This window comes from Fundulus heteroclitus, chromosome 5 (genome assembly GCF_011125445.2).
Source record: "Fundulus heteroclitus isolate FHET01 chromosome 5, MU-UCD_Fhet_4.1, whole genome shotgun sequence".
Taxonomy (NCBI): domain Eukaryota; kingdom Metazoa; phylum Chordata; class Actinopteri; order Cyprinodontiformes; family Fundulidae; genus Fundulus; species Fundulus heteroclitus.
Genome location: NC_046365.1, coordinates 19,058,789 through 19,080,102, shown reverse-complemented (window position 1 = coordinate 19,080,102; position 21,314 = coordinate 19,058,789). Strand labels below are relative to the sequence as shown.

The window sequence follows — 21,314 nt, the reverse complement described above, 5'->3', positions numbered from 1 at the left end:
GGCGTAGACACTGAGTTTGTGCCCCAGCTCCGTGGAGCTCTAGAATCCATTCATTTTAATTGTGTGCTTCATCCAGCATCTGATTAGCGCTGCACTGAGCAAAGTTTCAGTGAAGTCCAGCTCCAACGCAGGGGTGGAAGTGGGCACAGCTCCGCGCCTGAGCAGCTCGGGCTTATCCGAGGTCACACTTTAAATACCGTTTTAGTTGACTAGAGCGCCGCCCTTGGCTCTCTTCACTTGGTAACAGCAATTGGCAAACCCACCAGGGAGAGGGAGCGCTATGTAGCTCGTAGATCATCATGCACTGCATTCAATTGCACTGGGAAATCAGATATTTACTCGTTTAAACACTAGTTCTGCTCCCAAATCCCAGCCCTAGTTTAAATAAAACACACGTCCAGTTATATATATTTTCCAGTATCTTCCCAATACAGTCACATAGTCAGATAGTTAGAATTATACTTTTATGTATTCCAGTAGATTATTTTTCAGCATTTTATCATCTTTATCTGCAGCTGTTTAAAAAATGTGCTTGTGCAACATTTGGGATAAAGCTTTGATACACAGATGCCTTTATTATAATTACTTTATGAAAAATAAACATGTCAAGATAAATATCATATATTGGCATTTAGCCTAAAAATATCTAGATATTATATTTGGTCCATAACACCCAGCCCTAGTTCAGTAACAATCCTAGTTTTGATACAGGGCAATAAAATTCAGTTAATTATCTAATCCCAATTGGTAAAAGGCTATTAAACTGAGATATCACAGCTGATTCTATAGAATTATTGACTTTGGTGCAACCCTCCCTACTGAACAAAGATGTGGTGACAGTGGAGAGTAACGACTCCCATTTAACAGAAGCAAACCCCCAGCAGAACCAGGCTCAGCATGAGCGAGCATCAGTTGCAACACAGTGGACAGAATGGAGATGTAAAAAACACTGTAGCGCTGGTCTAGGAGCACTTCCTATCACTGCAAAAACGAATTTAAAAATAAGTAAAATGTTCTTAAAATTTGTGTTTTTGTCCTAGATTTGAGCAGGTAAATAAGATTATCTGCCAATGGAATGAGTATTTTGACCCCTAAAATAAGATAATTAGATATACTGCACTTGAAATAAGATGATGGAGATAAATTGTTCCTATTTTAAGTGCAAAAATCTTATTCTATTGGCAAATCATCTTATTTACCTGCTCAAATCAAGGAAAAAGACACACATTTTAAGAAAATGTTACTGATTTTTAGTTCCGTTTTTGCAGTGTATGAAAAAGAAAAACACAGCATAGTTTATTTTCAGCTCTAGCTCCAATAATAGCTTCGATCTGGAAAGACGCAAAGTTAAACATTAAGTATTGGGCCAGGCATGTCTTCCAAGGTGAGGAAAAGTGGAGAACTCAAAGGGGATGGCAGCAATAACTGCTAATAATTCATAAATGGAGAGTAGTAGGAGAAAGTAGTAAAGTCAGGAAGTAGTAGTTGTGCTGTTATAGGCTTAGGATCCTCCAGAAACATAAGCCTATAATAAGTTATCTACAGGGATACCTCACGATAGCCAATGCCAACTTTATCAAGAAGGAAAGTTTAGAGCCTATCAGGGTAGAAAGCGTACCTGCCTTCTAGACAGAAGTTTCTTCCAGGAACAACCTATCCTGGTCCTCAGGACCTACTGTTCTGCAGGTTTTAGGCGTTTCCGTTCCTCCACACACCTGACTAAATGGGTGATGAAGAGGCCTCTACAGCCCACGACAGCCGCTGGGGATTTAATGCAGTCATTTGTTCCAGGTGTGGTGGAGATGAGAGACGCATCTAAAACATGTAGGCCTGTGGTCCAGGATTGAAAACCACTGCCATAAAGAACAAACATTTCCATTCCATCTTAGATGTTGTTGGAGCAAAATTTCCAATTGGTAAAAAAAAAAACAATGGCTTGTGAATGTCCTGGTAGGTCGTGGATCATATCAATAGATTTCCTCCCTTCTTGCCCAGATATAGTTTCTGTCACATTTAAAGTCTCCGTGTGAGGAGCTATGTTTAGTAAATGCATGTTTCTGTGACGTAAAGGTGATCTGGCACCCAAAGTGCAACTTTCATCAGACAACCACTGCGGCAGGAATTCCAGTTAAATTGCACATTGCAATATTTACGGCTAAAAAGAGCTTTAGTCATGTCTCAAAAAGAACTCAATTGTGTTCTTTCTAATGTGCCATTTTTCATTTATTTCTACTTAATGGCATCGACATAGTTGTTAATTTCAATATTTATTTCAAAGCCGTGTGTATTTATGTCACAGCTTTGATATTGCACAATAATAACACAGTTGGGGAGAACTCGCAGCCGGATTCACGGCGCATGTGACTGAAGATTGGATCTGTCAGGATAACTGACTGGATGACCTGAAGGCAGCGCAGAGGTCCCACCAGAGTCAGCAGAGCTCCAAGGGGATTGTAGGGATTGTAGAGAGGCGACACATTTAACTAACCTCCATGCCTGGATAAGTCCCACACCACAAATTGCCCTGAGAGGCTCTTCCCTCTCTCTCTCTCTCTCTTTGTCTCTCTCTGCAAGTGTTTTCACAAAGACTCTCACATTTAATGGTGTGCTTGTTATGGTGGATTGACAGTTGCTGCTCGGGTTGGACTCAGATTCCACTGAAGGCATCAGCTGTGATTTTTCTCCAGAACTTTTACTTGAGCTTCAGCTTGTTTTTTTTTTATTTTTGTTATTATTATTATTTGACAGGAGCATTAAAAAAATGTCCTCCACAGCCTCCCAAACCCACCTGTTTTCACTCCAGCATATACACACAGCGCCTCCAGTATTCCCTCGTGAGTTACGACGTTTACTTAGAAAGCGTGTTGATGGTTATAAGCCAGAGTTTGCAGGATTTTCCACAACCATCCTCAGAGGCATTAATAATGTAAAAACCCCAATGAAATATTCTAAAACTCCGTCTTTGAGCTGCCAAGAAATGTGGCGTAGCTCTGAAGGCGGCTGCTGCAAGACTGAACATTTCTCAAGGAGAGGCTGGCAGAGACAAATAGTCGGAGCCTAGTTACCTGCTGGACCTGTCCTCGCTCACCTCCCTCTCCATCATCCAATGGCGTGCTTCTGTGCTGTTTTTATACCAGTGGTGCATCTCTGTAGACTGTCTGGCTTGTTTTTACTTTGCTGGGTCTTTGATATTGTTTTGTGTTTCCCCCCCCTCGTGTCTGGAGAGAGGCTGAATAAGGCAGCGGCAGAACGTCTCACTATCATGTCAAAATCCCTCCGTTTCAATTTAATATTTGATCAGGCAGCTTCGTGATCTCCTGGCTTTTTCACTCACAGTCGACGTTCCTTTAACTCACCCCCACGCCCCGGTCAAACGCAGGAACTTCCTCCATTCAACCCTTTCGCCTTTTTGTTACATCACAACCTCATACTTAAGTGTACTTTGTTTGGCTCTTATACGATAGACCAACGCTATAAATAAATCATGCATTCTTTTCAAACCTCTTCACAAATAAAAATCAATGTGTGTGCGTCTTTGTATTCAGCCCCTCTGAGTCCATGTTCTGTAGAACCACTTCCGATGAATGTCTCCACCAGCTTTGCTCAACTACAGACAGATATTTCCGCCAGTTCTTCATAGCAGCGTGGGTCATGCTCGGGTCAGATGGGACGTAGGAGAGCGTCAGTAAGCAACGGCTTTCAAGTCCCAGCCACAGATTTAAGTCTAGACTTTGACTAGGCCATTCCAGCATATCAATAGGCTTTGATCCAAGCCACTCCATTGTAGCCAAACGTCCTATTTCTGGATAGCCGATTGAACAAAGTTATATCACATTTCAAAAGCTTTGGGATATTTTTTTGATAATCTAACTCTGGTTTAAATCAAATTTATCAAACCTTTAAGGCCTTCACCGAACTGCGGGATTTATGCTGAGTGTAAATCGCACACAGGTGGACTCAGTTGTTGCTGGTGTGTGAAAGTAAAGGAGGCGTAATACAAATACATCACACTACCTTGATCTTTATTTATTGAGAGTTTTTAAAAGCATGTCTTATTTTTCCTTTCTCTTCAAAAAACTTCCACATCTAGTCCCAACAAAATACAGTGAAGTTTGTGGTTGTGTCCTGACAAAATGCAACAGACTGGTCCTGCAGCTGCTCCGCCCTGCTGGATGTTTCTGCCCTGTGTTGAAGGCCGAATCAGAACTTTGGACCCTGACTTTGACCCTGTTTAGAGGTTGGGCTACGGTCCCCGTTTGGGATGTGTCACAGTTATTTAGGAAGCAGCTGCCTTGTTCATCTCTCTCTCCTGAATGCATGTGGACGATTACTCCTGAGGTGATGGATACTGAGACATTCATCAGGTCACGAGTTTTACCAGCCTTTAATAAGTGTGTGGGTCTCCTTGGGTCAGCATGCACAGGTGTTCTTTCTAAAAAATATTGCTTGCTTTTGTTGCGTTCCTGCTCTCCTCCCTTCCCACTCTCATCCCCCCTGCTCGCAGGTCTGGCCAGAAGGGTTTCCATCTATCTTGACAGGAGCAAGCAAGGAGGTGAGTCTTATCTTCCTGGTCTTTTCTTCTTTATTCGGGGAGGAAAGGTGCTGCAGTGTACAGCTGGGAATTTGCCTCTTTTTGTACTCCTATCCTTTAACTTCACCCACCCCCACTCCCTCCCTCCCTTTTCCATTGCTCATTCATCCGGTGTGTGTTCATGCCCAACCACTCCATCTCTGGCAGTCGCTCTGACATCTACCAGAGTCCAAAGGAAAAAAAGTTGGTTCAGTTTATTTTTGTTTTTGATAGCATGAACCTCTCAAAAAGTGGACCCACACTTCCTAAAAGCAATAGGAACGATATTTAAACTTTCTAAATTAAGTTCAAACGAAGCAGCCGAGCCGCACGAAACAGAGCTGAGTGTGTTTTATCTAAAATTAAAAACTCGTCAAACTTGTGAAGGTCAATGTTACTTTTTCTTCCAGCTCGTTAACCTGCGCCAGAAGTTTAGCGTTGTTTTACTGCAGGTCAGAAGGACGAAGATTTAGTAGAACTTGCCCACAACAACCAATAGGGAATGTTTGGGTTTATTGAAATCTCCGTGTGCCGAGCAGAAAATGAAAAAAAAAAAAACATCCTCCAGACTCCAGGACACCGAAGCTCAAAGCAGGACCCACTTTTGATACACAATTCCAGGCAACCCAGAAACCGCCCACATGATAATCACTGGCCCGTTTATCGAAGACCTCGAACAACAAGAGTTCATCTAATCAGATACAATGCAGGCAACTTTATTGATATAAGGCCAAATCACAAACACATGTTATCTTGAGGCCCTCTAAAAGGCAAATTGATCCAATTAATAGTTCAGTCCAAAGTTATTCAAAAGCCTGGCTGATTTACTTTTTTTTTATTTTACCAACATTTTTCTTCTGACTGGAGGTAGTATGAACATTTTAGAGCAGCCCAGCTAGAGTACCAACTTTAGACTGACAGAGAATGAGAGAAGCTGAAGATCAGGGAGATGGCAGGGAAAGCCCTGAACCTTACTTTATTATTATTACTATTACATTTTTGCTAATCTTAGCCTTCCCTTAGACAGCTGTAATAAATACTTGTTAGCATTAGCCTGTAGCAATAATGCTATATATCGGTGCTTCAACCTTTTATTGCTTTGACATGAAGGGAAGTGTTATTTAAGCATCTCTGAGCTGAGATTCTGTTGCATCTTTGCACATCTTTCTGAACTCAGCTGCCATTTAGGTGTTTATTAACAGCCTTTGCAGAGGTGAGGCCTTGCTCTTATTGTCTACCTTCTGCATTTATATTCACCTCATGTCGCCTCTTTCTTGTATAAAAACGAGTCATTTACGTTTGTCCCTGGGGTTCCACTGTTTAATTGGAGTGTGTAGGTGCTGTGATATTTTTAATAGCACTGAGCTCCCCGGCCTGTGACGCTGCAGGGATCAGCCTGTTAAACTCCAGAGGAAGCAGTGAAAATACAGGAGGGTGGTTGGCACAGACTTGGGGAATTTATTCCTGCTGCTGCTGCTGCTGCTGCTGCTGTTGGAAGCAAAGGCTGACACCAGAGGTGTAGAGTCAAAAGAATAAAAATAACAGGAGGAAGATGGGGGGGAAATAGGTGAGGTCTCAGTAATTGTGGAAGGAGCTGGGTAAATACGTAAGCTGCATGAAGCTAAAATAGTGCAGATAGAGAGATAATAAAGATTTAACAGTGAAACCGTTGCTACGTTGGGTGGCTGGACTTCTTTCTGATTAGGGGTAAATACTTTTTTCCTTTTAGATCTGGGAAAGATGGAGCGAACCCCAAAGATTTCTCATCCCTGCACCGACAGCCATTCTGTTTAAATAATTTGCTGAAAAAAATGATGTTGTGACAGACGAAAATAAGAAAATAACGAGAAAAAAACAATGGATACAGAGCTAAGTTTGCACAGATAGAGGCTGTACAGTCCCTGTTCCTGCTCTCGCTCTCGCTCTTTCTTTTGGCTGCATTAAGGAAAAATGGGGTGGTCCGCTCCCTTGAGCTGCAGGGAGGCACACACAGTGTCCTGCTCTACATTCAGCATTCAGCTGAGCCGCTCCGTGCCTTGTTAACACCAGGGCTCCGGGAACCCTAATAAATCTGCAGCCTCTGAGTTTAAGGGAACATGACTCTTAAGTTTGAATAAAATAAGAAGAAGTCTGACAGCCCGGCTGAGTTTTTGTTAGACTTTTTATGATAGGACGAATAAATATTTGCAAAAGTTGTAAAACTCTCTTTTTAGCATGTAATTCTAGATAACCTAGTTGGAACGTAATATCATTAATTGATGGTTAACTAGGGTTAAAAAAAAATGTTTCTCTCGTTCACTGCAAGTCATTTGGGTCTAAATGTATATTATATATTTGTTCTCAAGGCTTGTTCCATTGCATCATTCAAACAAGCTACTTGGTTGTTGTGCATTAAATAAATATAAGACTTACAGAAATACATAGTTTTAAATGATCTTAAGGCTGGCAAAGGTCTCTGTATTCCAACATTATCACATTATTGTCAGAAAGGCCAAATCTTTCTGTAGATCCAAGTCAGTCTGCTGAAAGAACATTAAATCTGTGTGTTTTCATGCCCTATTGAAGCTGCATAATAAATGTTCAGATACTTAAATGGACAAATCTGTTGCCACCCATTGTAAATGTACCTTCGATTATAGCAGCATGTTCTCACGGTAAAATTTATAGAAAAATCTAATATTTAATTTGAGAAAAAAATTCAGTGAGGAAAAAAAAAAATCCCAACTGAAAATATAAATGTTTTAAGAAACTCGCCCGTGGCACAATGCTCGGTACCCCCAAAAACTGCCTTAAGATTAATGTAAAATTTTTTCCCCTTATTTATAGTGATGAGAGTTTCTAGGAACTTCTAATTACTTCTCCACGACTTTTTGTTTCCTGGGTGCATAAATACGACGTGACACAGAGAGCCATGTTTTTAGCCACTTGTCGCTATGAAAACAAATATTTATTTTGCCACCAGGTATGGTGTTAAGGCTGGCAAAACGCAAAAAGAACTATCTACATGCCAACCTGCTGTTGGGAAGTGAAGCAAGCAACATGTTGGTTTGGTGTGAAACAAAAGGACAATTATGTGAATAAAGCACCTCATTAAAAGGGACGTACTTGTGCAAATTCTCAGTCATCGCAACAGCAAACAGGCTTGAATTAGAGGCAACTGGATTTTCACCCAGTTTTTCTAAAAATGTTCCGACAGGTGGATTGAATAGACAAAGACATTCCTTGATAGGTGTCAAAAATTTTTCAGAAAGAATTAGCAAAAGTCCGGTTGCCTCCGATTTAAGCCTGTTTGCTGTTAAAAGGGATATATATATACTTTTTAAACCTTCCTTTTCACGTTGAAATCATTCAGTTGTGGTCTATATAAGATGGCAGTGAAATGTTTTGGTCTGAATTCCTTGTTAGTGGTTCCCACAGCCCCTCTTTTGCCCCTGCATCTGAGAGCAACTTGTTTTGGTGCTGTCTTTTTTTTTTTTTTCCTGTCTGGGAATATGGCATTAAGAATTGTCGTCTTAATGCCAAAAAGAGCCTCAAAGATTTTACTTTCACAAGTTGATCCTTGCTGCGTTCGCAGTAGTGCTCCGCTTGATTTATATATGCAAGAAGCTTTATTAGATTTTATGCAGGAACCATTTCATGTTCAATGGAAACAGAAGCGGGAAGGTATGAGAGGGGAAAAAAGAAGAGAAACAGATGAGACAACATGCTAAAAGGGAGAAATGATTAAATAAAATAGAGAGGAAAGAGAGCAAGATAACATCCTCTAAGTCTGCTTCTACACCTGCAAATAGAGATATATAAAGAGCAGCAAATCCAACTGATAAACAAGTACAACCAACCAACGCTTTGATACCATCACTGAAGAATACACAGTATTATTTAACGTGACATGTATAAAGCGACAGCTAAAGATAATAATAGGGGTTTCCTGTATAGAAGTGAATCCGTACACCTGAATCGAAGCACCTGTGGGTGTTTGTGAGAGAGCACTTGTGTGTGTAAGGTTTATCCATAAGAAAAATGCTCAAAAGTGGCTGTGAGGAGCCAAAGACCCGCCCTCCAGACCACTGAGGGTGCAATGCAAATTAAACGTTTCCATCTCCATCAGCCAAATCTTTGCAATAGACTTAATCTTTCTTGAAATGCAGTTGGGGGGCCAATCAAAATCAGTCCAGGGGCCAAAAATGGCCCCCGGGCCGCACTTTGGACATACCTGCCCTACACAAGGCAGCTATACAATTAAGCCATTAATAGGTTTTATTATTAATTTTTCCACCAGAATAAAAAAAAAAAATTCCTGTTTCTGCAGCTACAGCTTTACTTCTGGTTTACTGTCATGAAGCTGATGACTTTGTACAGAAGAAAGGTCAAATAAGACCATTTCATACAAAGAGGTAAATCTAGAGGGATATGTTTTCAAACCTGCCCAAACTTTGTAAACGCCCTGCTGGTAGATGTTAACGCTGAAGTTTGAGGGTTTATCAAACCACGGCGAAACTCTGACGGCTCCGTTTTGATCTCAATGTCTTGTTGTGTTGAATCTGAAATGATTGTTCTTCGCGTCTCCGCTCTCCCTGCTGCCGTTTCCACAGGGAAACAGAATTTTAGATCAAAGAAAATATTTTGTTCATACAAGTAATTAACCGAATACATTTGATTTTTTAGCTCTTTGTTCCAACTCGTTGAGCTTTTTAATATTATAAATTAATGCTCAAACTGTTTGCCCTGCCATATTTCTGCCATTGTAAGAATAAGTTATAAAGTGCTCTGGGATTTCCTCTGTTCTGAATAATTGAAGAGGCTGTTAGAAACCTTCTGTCCGGGATAATTAGGTCAACAAGTGTTAATACTGTCCACATTTATCAGGTGCCACTTCTAAGGTTTGTGTCAGTCATCCAGGATAAAGCCGTTCGCCTCCCCCGTGTGGCAGCGCCGAGGTCCTGAAGGAAAACTTGATGTCATAGCAAGGAAGTGTCCCTGTAGATCAAAAACTCCCACGAGGTGATGTCATCGTCTGGCAAGAAGCTCCTAATAATACAAGGGAAGGTGCGTTACCATTCAAAGCCGGATGGAAGGGAGATAAAAAAGAAAAAAACAGGGTTTAATGAGCTGTAGGCAGAGGGATGGTAAGGCTATTGCTAGAGAAAATGGTGGAGAATAAAAATGCAGAGGTAGCCCCTTTCTTAGAAGACAAAATGGAGTAAAACTGTGAGATTCCTGCAAAGGAATACGTTAATTCAACACATGTTGGTATCAGTCTCTGTGCGCTGGTGATAACAATCTTAATCACAACTCAGCCAGCTCTGAATAATGGAAACATTCCCCTGGTTCAAAGCTGCAAAAGAAGCAGGACATGCCAACATCTCAGTATGTTCAGTGATACAGTCCTTTATTGCTATGTCCCAGGCTCCTTCAGACGCCACCTTCTTCTCCGTGTCCATATTGATTTGTGTGTGGATAACGAAGGCCTTTTCCAGCTGTCAAAGGGTTCCTCTAAGCCAGAGTTGCTGATCGCTGATAGAGTGAGAGAGAGCCTAAAGCATTTGTTGACAATTTACAGATGTGCCAGTTTTCACCTCTGAATCTTAAACTATTTTTTCTTTCTGCTGGAGTCAACAAGGGTTTGGCTTCCTAAAGTGTGGGAATGACAAGGGAGTTGTTTTTTGAAGAAGGAATGATTTGAGGGGGAAGTAGGTCTTTCAGTGGGAAATCCAAACGGAGGAAGAGGGAGTTGGCTGGACTTATCTCCAAAGCAAAGCTGATGTTCAGTGTTTGTTACCATCGACTGACATATTGATTATGGGTGTTTTAAGGGGAATGATCCACCATTTACAAACCCTTCTGTAACTGCTGCTGCCGCCTCATTGTGATCATCTTTTTCTACTAAATGGGGCATTAAGCCAGGCATATTTCCATCAGTCTGCTCAGGAAAACACCAGCATGAATGTACACACCTGAGCCTGAAACAATGTTGCTCTGAGACATTCTTCCCACAGTAAAAGATTTTGGACATTTTCCTGAGGCAAAGACCTGCGTGACACACAAGAGTCCTTGAAACAGTGATGGTTTAGTTTACATGATGGTATTAATGGCCGCACAAAGGAAGATGCATCATCTCCTATTTCCGTTTTCACTTTAGAGTTTTGGTACTAAATTAATCTGTTTTGCTTCAAGTAACAAGTTGCCATTTATTATTTAAATAATGTTCTGTTGTGAAAACCTTAAAGGGCACATATCAGGCAAAATCCACTTTTTTGGCCCTTAAATACTTACTTTGTTGTGTACTTTGAGTCTCTGGGATATATATATTTTTTACTTTAGTCTCATCAGGAGCTGCGTAGACATCTTTATATTCTGTTTGGGTCATATTTTTTTAAGCCGTTCAATTTCCTCTGGTCTCTCTTACATTTTACGTATTTGCTGTGGAGCTGCTAAATAAGACCATGGACTTCCAGCTTACCGATTTTGCAAATCCACCATTTTTATTTTTTGTTGCGCAGTTTGTGGTCCAAGCTGCAGGATGTCAAAGCTACAAGTGGAGAACTCAAAATGTTTGGTTGTTGGGCGTATTAATCCACAGAGTTCATTACACCGTTCCTCCAGTATACTTAAAAAATGGCCCGAACGGGACAGAGTGCCCGCTTTAGATTTAAAGAGACAGTTACATAGTCCACAACTGAATGGTTTGAATGTGAAAAGGAAGGGATTAAGGTGCATAAGTGTTGGGTATAGATGATAATTGTGTTATATGGGCCTACTGTTAAACAGCCAGACAACAGGGGGCCCTGCAGCACCCGCATAACTTCCTGGACTGGTAAGAATAATTAACCCATCTAACACTGAAAATTCATACTGTTGATTAACGACACACGTCACTCTCCATTCTCAAAACATAGACGACCTCAGCAGAGCAAAGTTATGGGGATTTGCAATAAGAAAGAGAAGTGAACTGTCATCAAGAACTAAGAACAAGTCATTCTGTCATTTTCTTAAAATCGTGTCATCGTGTATCACCTTAATCAAACAAAAAAGCAATAATTTTCCTGCTGGATGCTCAAAAAAGTATTTACACTGTGGAAAAACAAAGTTATGTGGATTTAAATTAGGGCTCTACATTATTTGATTAACATGAAAATGTGATGTTATGATTCAATATTGCAATGGTAATTTTGGATGAGGTTATGCCATTTTCCTTGAGTGTTTTAGTTGGTTTCATCCTCACGACACTCATTAGCACTCTCCTTGAGTTTTAGCACCTTGATCACCAGGATCTATAACAGTTGTGGGCATAAAAGGCACCCAGTGAAAGATAATTTGTTCACAGTATTACCAAACACTGCATCCTTTGAGGTTGTGATATAGCCTTCATTGAGTTGCAGTGAGTCCGTATGTTTTGCTCTAGCTTAGACGATACCTCTTTCTTATTGGAGTTTTTTTTTTTTGCCTAAATAACTTTATTAGCTCATGAAAAAGCTATATAGGGCTGGACGATATGGCTTAAAAATAAAATCTCAGATCTTATTTCACCAAATCCGATTGATCGATTTTTTTTTATTTTATTTTTTTTCACATTCTTTTCGTTTCACAAAAAGAAATAAAAACAATAGTTTTAAAAACTTTTTTGTCCAGCATTTGGGAGTTGACCTGAATTCAAAGTGCAACTAAATACAAACTGTGAAACATGCTTGTGAAACAAGATGGCTGCCCTGGCATTGTAAACAATGAAAATATGGTTTACGCAATGAGCTAAGAACAGGAGACGCTTCACTTGTGTAGCTATAAACTAACTTAAAATAAGTAAATGAGTAAATTAAAGTGCCTTGTATTATGGGGAAAAAAAGTTTCCTCTTTACAATATTTTGACTGTATATTTTCCTAAACATATATTCAGCATTGCTATTCTCTTCATGGAAGCTCAATGGGTCCATTTCCAAAATTAAATCCTGAAATTCCAAAAATTAAATCTTAAAAAATTGTTAATTTGAATTAATCGATTAAATCGATTTATCGCCCAGCCCTAAAAGCTATGATTTTGGAAGGCTTTTATTTATCTTCAAACCAAAAGGTTAAAATAAAATATTTGGTGGACAAGTCACCAGCTTCTATTTCATTCCTACCTTCAACGTTACTGCAGCATTTGAATTTTCTAAGAAATTCCTCAAACATGCATTTATTTTTGTAAACAAACGCATTTATTGAAAGACAAAGTCTAATCTTCTCTCTTCTGCTGTAGATAAAATAGTTTAATATCTTTATTACAAAGAGCATTTATAGCTGAGACCCTTACAAATTCCTTAAATCAATTGAGATTTAATAATGAGCTTTAAACGTCTGATTCTTACATTTCTGATATTCTAAATAGTTTTCTAACAATTAAGCCATGGGGTCTTTCAGCAGTGAGGGTTATCAGTCTCATACACACCGCTCAATCCCAAGAAGGATATCCCATCATTGTAGTACACAGGCGCAGATAATGACGCATTTGATCAAATAAAACCATCTAAATCACAGTTGGGTGATGTGGCTGCCTGCATGCACAGTGTTCTCTGCCCCTCCCCTGCCCTGCTATTGCATCCCGGCTCCGCTCACATCCAAGCTGTCAGCTTCAAAGGGAATGCCTCGTCTCTTCTCTCAGCCTCAGTCCTGTGAAGTGCTTTTCCCTGCATGCTACTGGCTCCGCATGAGCCCACGCTTCAGGCGGCGTGAAGCCCGAGCCGGCTGGATTACGTCACAGTCGGGGCATCAAGCCGCCACCGCACGGGGGCTCGGGTTTTTCCTGACAATCCAGGGCCAGCAGAACAATAAAGGGCCATGATATATTTAGTTCAGCAGTTCAGTCACGACTCCTGACGGAAATATGTGGGGCCAGCTTTGCATATAAGGCGGAGAATAATGCCAACATGGACCCTTTTTTTCCCTCTACCCGCATTTAAGAGATTTGCACTATAATAAACTGGCTGAAAGTACTGAGAATGTTTTTTACAACAAAAGGTTTTTAAAAAAATCTGAAAATATCTACTCATTGCTAACCAAGTAAACAAGAGTGGGCTGTGAGGAAAAGGTGGAGGAGTGGTCAAGAAAATGAGCTGAAGTGACACCCAAATCTAATTCTTGATGCCAGTTTGTCTGGAAAAACATCATGAGTCCAGACCGGAGACACTTTGTTTTGTCTTTAGTCATTTATCACATCAGAGGAGCATTAGGCAGTCTCTTCATCTTTATCTTCACCTGCTATATTACACTAAGGATGATGTATTCAACTTTCTGGTGTCTTCCTTTGCTGTTAAAAGCACATTCTCCAGAGCCGTCCCAGTATGTTTACCGTAAATAAAAAAGGGCATATAAAATGGAAATGAAGAACTGCATTAACCAAAATTAGATAAAATAGATACGCTATGTAAAAATTTTGTATTTTATTTCCGGGTTGTTGTTGTTTTTTTGTTTTTTTTTCAGGAGCAACTGTTTTTTTTTTTTTTTTTTATAAGAATAATTGACCAGGCAAGATTGCGTCACAGCAGCTTGTAATTTCTTTTCTCTATAATCTTAGTAACAGAACCAGCACAAAGAAGCAATAAGACCTAAAGTTTAGGAGAGCTGTTATGTACACAAGCTCCTCCTTTACTTTCCACCCAAATGTTATTTATCTCATGTTTCATCTGCAGTCTGCAGTATTACCAACCTATACCAGGGAGATTGTTCCAACAGAGACTAATTGGCAGAAACTGTCTGTGGCTAAACAGCAGAATCAGGACGTTCAAGAATTTAAGAGTAAAACTTTCAATTGGATATTTTTCCACTTTCTGGTCTCTGTTGGTGCCAAACTTTAGGTTTATACCTCATTTCAGGTTACATTTTTTAATATCTTGCAGTTGCCCTCTGCACACTTTGCTATTTAGATTCTGCACAGCAGTGATCTTAACACCTTATTGCACAGAACCCATCATTCTGTAGCTAGTTATTTCTGTTTTTTTTTTTATCTTGATAATGCTAAGGAGGTACCAGCACTGGTATTTATTTTTATTCATTTATTTTAAAGCGATATTGGATTAATTCCACTCTTATTCAAGTCTACCCTTAATACCTTCAGAGTGCTTGAGTTGACTTCTCTTTAGAGATAATCTCTGCCTCGAGAGAAGGAGTTTGTGGATCTTGGTGTCAAAGCAAAGCTGTCAATTTCCTGCTCCATTTACATTCCAGCCCTCACCTACGGTTGTGACACTTGATCATGACCGAAAGAACGAGATCACAGCTGAATCAAGCTTCCTCTGAAGGATGGCTTTAAACTGCGTGGATCCACAGCTCGTACGCTTTGATAGAACTCCACTGAAGTGATTTTAGCGTATCATCAGAGTGCACATCTCACTGCGACGAGACCCCGGGGCCGACCCAGAACCTCTCTGAGAGACTACCCACCTCTTCTGGCCCGGAACAAACCTTTGAATCTCCCAGAGTGAGCTGGACAGTGTCACGGGGGAGAGGAGTGTCAGGTTTCTCCCTCCTGGACCTACCAAAGTGACCCAATCTCAGACAGACGGACGTTTTCCGCCTTCGACTCCAAAGCGGTTCCATCGGTGCCGTGTGGCAACTCCTCCCTCTGCAGCGGTGTCCGTCGAGGTCTTGCTCAGTGACTAAAAGCTGGAGAGAGTCATCCATTGCCGAGTTAAAAGCCAGGATTTTCACAAATAAAACTGTAACCAATTACTCTTCCACATAAGTTATTTTCACCTTATAACTTCTAACCCTTACAAACCCCAGAAAGGTGCACCAACATTATGAAGGGTTTCCACCTCTGAGGCAAGAAGCTACACCGCTTCGTATTATAGCCATAGATTTGTGATGATTTTGCAACAATTTCTTTGTGCAGCTGCGTTATAATCACTTAAAAGTGGCGCGGCGTATTGAACATTGACGACTACTTAATAGATGAAGCCTGAGAGACGTGTGCCAGAGCGAAACAAAGCACAAACACCCACAGCAGCAGCAGCGAGGCCTCATTTATTAAAAATCTGTCAATGATCCATGGGGGGGGGTCTCAAAACATAAATGGTTAAAAACCATAAAATATTACTTTGAATCAAGGATGTATTTTCTCTTTGAATTAGGATGTCAAAAGGCTTTAACCAGTTAGAAATCCTTTGCCGTCCCCCTTAAATTACCGGGGTTGCATCTCTACCCTGGTAAATGCAATCTTACTGCAGGAGGTATTATTTATTTATTTATTTTCTGCAAAAAGTTCCTGTAAGGAAACTCCCTCCAGCTCAATCAGTTGAAGCATCACCACATTATTATTCTTTCTGTGTGTTCGATCAAGTCCCGCCATTCTCTCAGAGATGAGTAAAGTGATTCGTTTGATCGTTTTTAGCTGAATATTTACTCCAAATTGTTACAGGCCTCACCTGCTGCTTACATCTTACTGCTACGCAGCTGAACGTTTACATTATGGAGCCACTGGTGGTTCAGTCATACACCTCCACTCCGACGGCGCACCGACGGCAGCAGTTTTAGGCCTAGGGACTGCCAGCCAGCCTCGCCGTCTTCAGCTGCTTCCTTCCTCACCTTCCCACTCATTGGTGCCATTTGGGTCACCAAAGCCAGAACGCGCTGACTGGTTCAGATTAGCGGTCGTCTTGACAGGCCAGACGCCGAGTGGTGACCCGCTCTTCCATTTGCATGAGGTTTGCACTCTCAGAATAACAAAAAATAAATAAATAAATAGCTTCTTTTAGAGAAAACGGTGAAGTGTAGTTTGAAGCTGGTGTTGGATTTGTTTTGCAGCATCTGAATCTGGCAGAGTTTCTGTTTTCCTCTCTGCGTCTTGGCGTGCGCATGTGTTCGTTACGCTGTGGAGCGGGAAGCCGGTGCGCTAATCTTCATTTGACTTGCAACATGTGGCGGCGAGAGCCTCCTGAAAGCTCCGACAGATTGTGCGGGGTTGTGTTTCGGGGAGTGAACACATGCTGTTTTGTGTAAAACAGCTGTGTGTGTGTGTGTGTGTGTGTGTGTGTGTGTGTGTGTGTGTGTGTGTGTGTGTGTGTGTGTGTGTGTGTGTGTGTGTGTGTGAGCGCGCAGGTCCGGTTTAAATTGAATTAAACGCTTGGAAAAAGAACGGCACATTAAAGCGGCACTTCACAAACTGTAAGGCCAATTATTTTCAGTAATCTAATATTTCAAGCTTTCCTCTGTAATTGTGATTAAAGAGCCGCCTTCTGTCGGCGTAATAACGGTGGGCCGCCCTGCTGTGTGCTATTACGGGTCGTTGTTGTGTTTGTGATCGGCTCCCTGACCGCCGTGCCGTCCATGTGTTTTAGGAGCTGGGATGGTGGTGGACTGGGAGCAGGAGACCGGTCTCCTCATGACGTCGGGAGACGTGAGAGTCATTCGCATCTGGGACACCGACAGGGAGATGAAGGTCCAGGTACTTGAGACAGTTTCACAGATACCACTTTGCTTTTTGGATCTTTGCTTTTTGTCAGGTTTCCAGGTCTGGATAAGCTTGGAGAAAGACAATAGATTGTGTAAAGATATTTTTATTTCCTGTCTTAAGTCCCAGTGTGCTTTTAAGGAATTACTTCCCTTATTCCTCCAGATTGTCTTTGTTTCCATTACTTAAATCCTTCTGTCCTTGTTTGTGTCCTTTCTTTCTTCTGTCCTCACTTGTCCGTCTTTGTTGTTTTTTTCTGTCCGTCCATCTTGCCTTTCTTCCACCTGTCCGTTCTTTTGTTCTTCCATTCTTATTTTCTTATTTTCCTGTTCATGCCTTTCCTTTCTCACTTTTTCATGTTTTTCCTTGCTTACTTGTTCTCTTCAGTCCAAACGTTCATTCTTGTCTTTCCTTCCTTACGTCTTTTCTTCATTCCTTGTATCCTCACTTTGTTCCTTATGTCTTTCCTCTCTTTCTTACATTCTTCGTTGTGTCCTTCCTTAACCCTGCTCTTCTGTTCTCGTTTTCTGTCTTGTCATTCCATCTTTCCTTCCTTCCCGCCGTGTGTTGTCAATTCCCAGCCATATTGGCTTGTATCCTTTCCTCCTTCCCTCCTTCCTTGTACTTTGCGGTCTTGCCCTCATTCCTTCCCTTCTTATGTCCCTCCCTCTTTCCTCACTTCTATCATTTTTTTATTTGTCATTCCTTCTCTTTTCTTGTGTCCCATTTTTGTAAAGTGATGAAGCCTGGCGCAGAGTCTCTTTATTAGTTTGGTTTATTCTCTTTAACCGATTTAACACACCTCACTTTGCTAATTATTGTTATAATGGATGGACTCAGTGCAAACAGGAGCGACCTGTGGCTGCATATCGAGTCCGACTTCAAATGAGTTGGGCATGATTGATGAGTTCATAGAGAAAGGTTAGTGTGAAATGAGTGTAATGTGTGTGTGTGTGTGTGTGTGTGTGTGTACCAGGACATCCCGACCGGAGCCGACAGTTGCGTCACCAGCCTGTCCAGCGACTCCCAGCGTTCGCTCATCGTTGCGGGTCTGGGCGACGGATCGGTACGCGTCTTTGATCGCAGGATGGGCCCCAGTGAATGGTAATGCCGTCCGTCCCTCTCACCGATCCCGCTCACATCTTCTCACCTCGTTGTTTCCTCATCAAGTTAAGCCGAAATGGGATTTACGATTTAATTTCCCTGCCCTGTTTTATTTAAACTGCCGCTTCTTTATTTCAATTCACGGCAGCGGAGACGTGGCGTTTTTTTTTTGTCCACATTAACTCCCTCTGAGTCTCGCATTATTCACTAATCTATATTTATTATTCTTAAAGTGCTGTAAATCTGCCTCTGGGGTTGTCATTTCTTTTAATGGACCGTGGTGACACTGTGTCCCCCCCTCAGCTGGTAAAACATTATTTTAATTTCAGTCCCCGAGGCCTACAAAAAAAAGCAGCTCAAACGTTGAAAGGCACATAAATCTTTAAAGAAAGAAAGTAAATGTAATGGTTCCCCTCGGGCCTGCAGTTACATTTCTCTGGAGTTTCGCCGCCGCCACTGTGAGAGCTGGAAGTGGAGCTCACCACGGGTCACGCCTGCAAAGTGTTGAAGGGTAAAAACGCAGCCTTGACCTGCAGTGTAACCAGTGTTATGTGAGCTTTTCTCAGCCTTTATTTTATTTCTTTTCATTGTTGGGTTATGGGCGGGGTGCCAGTATCTTTTGTTAAACTGTGGAGATGCTGTGGAGATGCTGTGTCTATGCGATCCATAATTCATATAATGCTGTCTTACTGTATGGATTTGGCAATTCAGATTCTGCGCAGCTCCAAAGCCGTGATGAGGCACATTTCAAAACGAATCCCCACAGCCAGGTTCAAGTTGGCTGTTTTTTTTAGTCCTGAAGTCATACTGCCATCCTGTGGTGCTCTGCCTGTATTGCATGATCCGTTATCTATTTACACCTACAGTAAATGCTTAGTTTCTATCCATAAGGCTCGCATAACCCCACATTCTTTGTAATATACAGCAGCTTACAGAAACAGGGCAGACCAACACAAAGTTGTGCATAATTGAAAATGATTTCATACAAATCTAAAAGTTTTGGTGGGCATTTGTTCGCAGCTCCAAAATAACATAAAAAGAAATCACCTGGCTGCTGAACAGAGTAACTGTGTGTAATTCAGTCTCAGTCTAAATAAATCCAGCTGTTCTGTGAAGGCCTCCTCAGTTTGTTAGAGAACATCGTGAAGAACAAGGAACACAACCGGCAGGGTAGAGATGAGGTGGTGGAAAAGATTAAGGCAGGTTTAGCTCACTGAGCAATACCCCCCAGCTTTGAACGTCTCTCGCAGCTCTGTTTACGTCGCCATCTGAAAATGGAAAGAGGATGGCACCGCTGCACACCTGCCAAGACACTGCTGCCCGACCTAAACCCACAGCCCCGGGCAGAGACGGCATCAATCAGAGAAGTGGTAACGCTGGAGGAGTTGTAGAAATCCACTGCTCAGGTGGATAGCTCCTGAGAGGGACTCTGAGTGAGGAAATTACCACATTGCTAGGTGTGAGGTGTCTTTAAGAGCTGTGATTGGTTGATAGAAGAACATTAAATCGATGGAGAGAAATTAACCGATTAGACCTGCATTAAAAGAAATCTGTGACATGATGATGAAACTTAGCAGAATTAAAGTCAAACAAAAGTCTACAACCATTGGCCGTATTCTTAGCACACTGGCGCATTCATAATTGACACAGGCTACATAATAACCTCCTGACGCCCCCTAAAGCAATCCTCGAGGCTGGTCATTACTAACTGAACCAGAAGTGACGTACGCCCCGCACCGAGGGGAGCGTAAACCCACCTTTCTGTCACACTGCAAGCTGTCAGTCAGTCGGCAAGCCTTTCAATGGGTCGGGAATTTTTAACTTTGACTTCCCTTTGCATACATGTGTTTTATTCTGGCAACCATAACCCCTGGCATTCCGGCGTGTTTAGATGAAATATTACAAATATTCTCGCCTGCTTTGAGTGACAAGGCATTATTTGGATACCAAGATGGAAGTACTCATGAAAAGCTCATAAAAGATAGAAAATACATTTTTACGCCATGTAGGAACGCTTTGTTACAAAGTTATTACTGATAATACTTTGTTATATAATGAATGAAAAAGGGTTTGCAGGGTTCTGTTTGACTTTTTAAATGATTGTCACACAGCATCAACATGTTTTAATGTACTTTATTTACTTTATTATTTTGAATTACTTCTTCCTCTATTTGATATTGATGTTCACTGACCTGTCAGTATTTTACTGCGGTTGCCTGCTTGTATAAAGCAATTGGATTTGACAAAGCAGCCGACATAGAATGTAGAAAAAGAGGTAGAGAAAATTTAACTGGACAGAGGAGTAGTGCCTCTGTCCCCACAGCTCTAAGAGGAGGAAGGAGTGTTGAAAGGTGAGTTGGTTCCCAGATCACGATGCAAATAAAACCGACTTTGAAGCACATTGCTGCAGATCAATGCGTTTCGTTTTTTCCTCTGGAAGTAAGACGCGCTCCGTGCAGCAAATAAAAGCCTGGAAGGAGATGGAATCACACAAGCAAACTTCATCTCACCAATTAGGCTACTGACATCATCATGTACAGTACAGAAAATACCTCATCTCTACTATCGTGTCCGGAGGGTGTATTTATGGATACATTTTTCTGCAATTCTTTTTCTAAATCTTCTAAAATGTTTATTACTGAGAGCATTTTCTATAAATGATTTTTAAAAATCCTCAGAACTATATTCTTTGTACATTTTCCACTATTTATTCCTGATTATTGAATATTTTTCCTATTTATTTATCCTTAATAAAATGACGTTACTAGAGCCACACATGTAACCCTCCTGGCTGCTGAAACTCAGTTAATTTCCCTGTATGGGGATGATACAGTTTATCTATATGTTAATAATTATATGATTGTTAAAGACGTTTATAAGCTCATTTGGTGGATCAGCCAATCAGCTCTCTCTGTTTCCACCATCTTCCCTGCTTCAGACTCTCTTAGGCTCGCTAAAAGTCAATACTCCTAACATATTTCCTCTTTAGGAGCTCTCTTAGGGTCTAAGATGCTTTGTGAATAACTTATCTTACCGAGGCAAAATTCTAAAAAAAAAAAAAAAAAAAAGTCTTAAAATTCAAAAATGTTCTGAGATTTTCCCTAAAATGGCGTAACTAAGAGCTCCTTTTAGTCTTGGGATTCTTTGTGAATACGGGCGGACATGTGGAAGAGGAGGCTCTGCTCTGATTATAACCAGAACTGCACTGCAAAAGGGAAC

The 21,314-nt window shown here is 41.1% G+C and overlaps 1 protein-coding gene across 1 annotated transcript in view; it reads left to right on the top strand.

The window, feature by feature from the left end:
• The window catches only part of rptor (regulatory associated protein of MTOR, complex 1), a gene marked incomplete in the record, with an annotated part of 186,644 nt that overhangs the window by 160,628 nt on the left and 4,702 nt on the right, over positions 1 to 21,314 (top strand). The window contains 3 exon segments of the mRNA XM_036137100.1: positions 4,505 to 4,552; positions 16,879 to 16,985; positions 17,968 to 18,095. Of these exon segments, the coding sequence (XP_035992993.1) occupies positions 4,505 to 4,552; positions 16,879 to 16,985; positions 17,968 to 18,095 (283 nt within the window).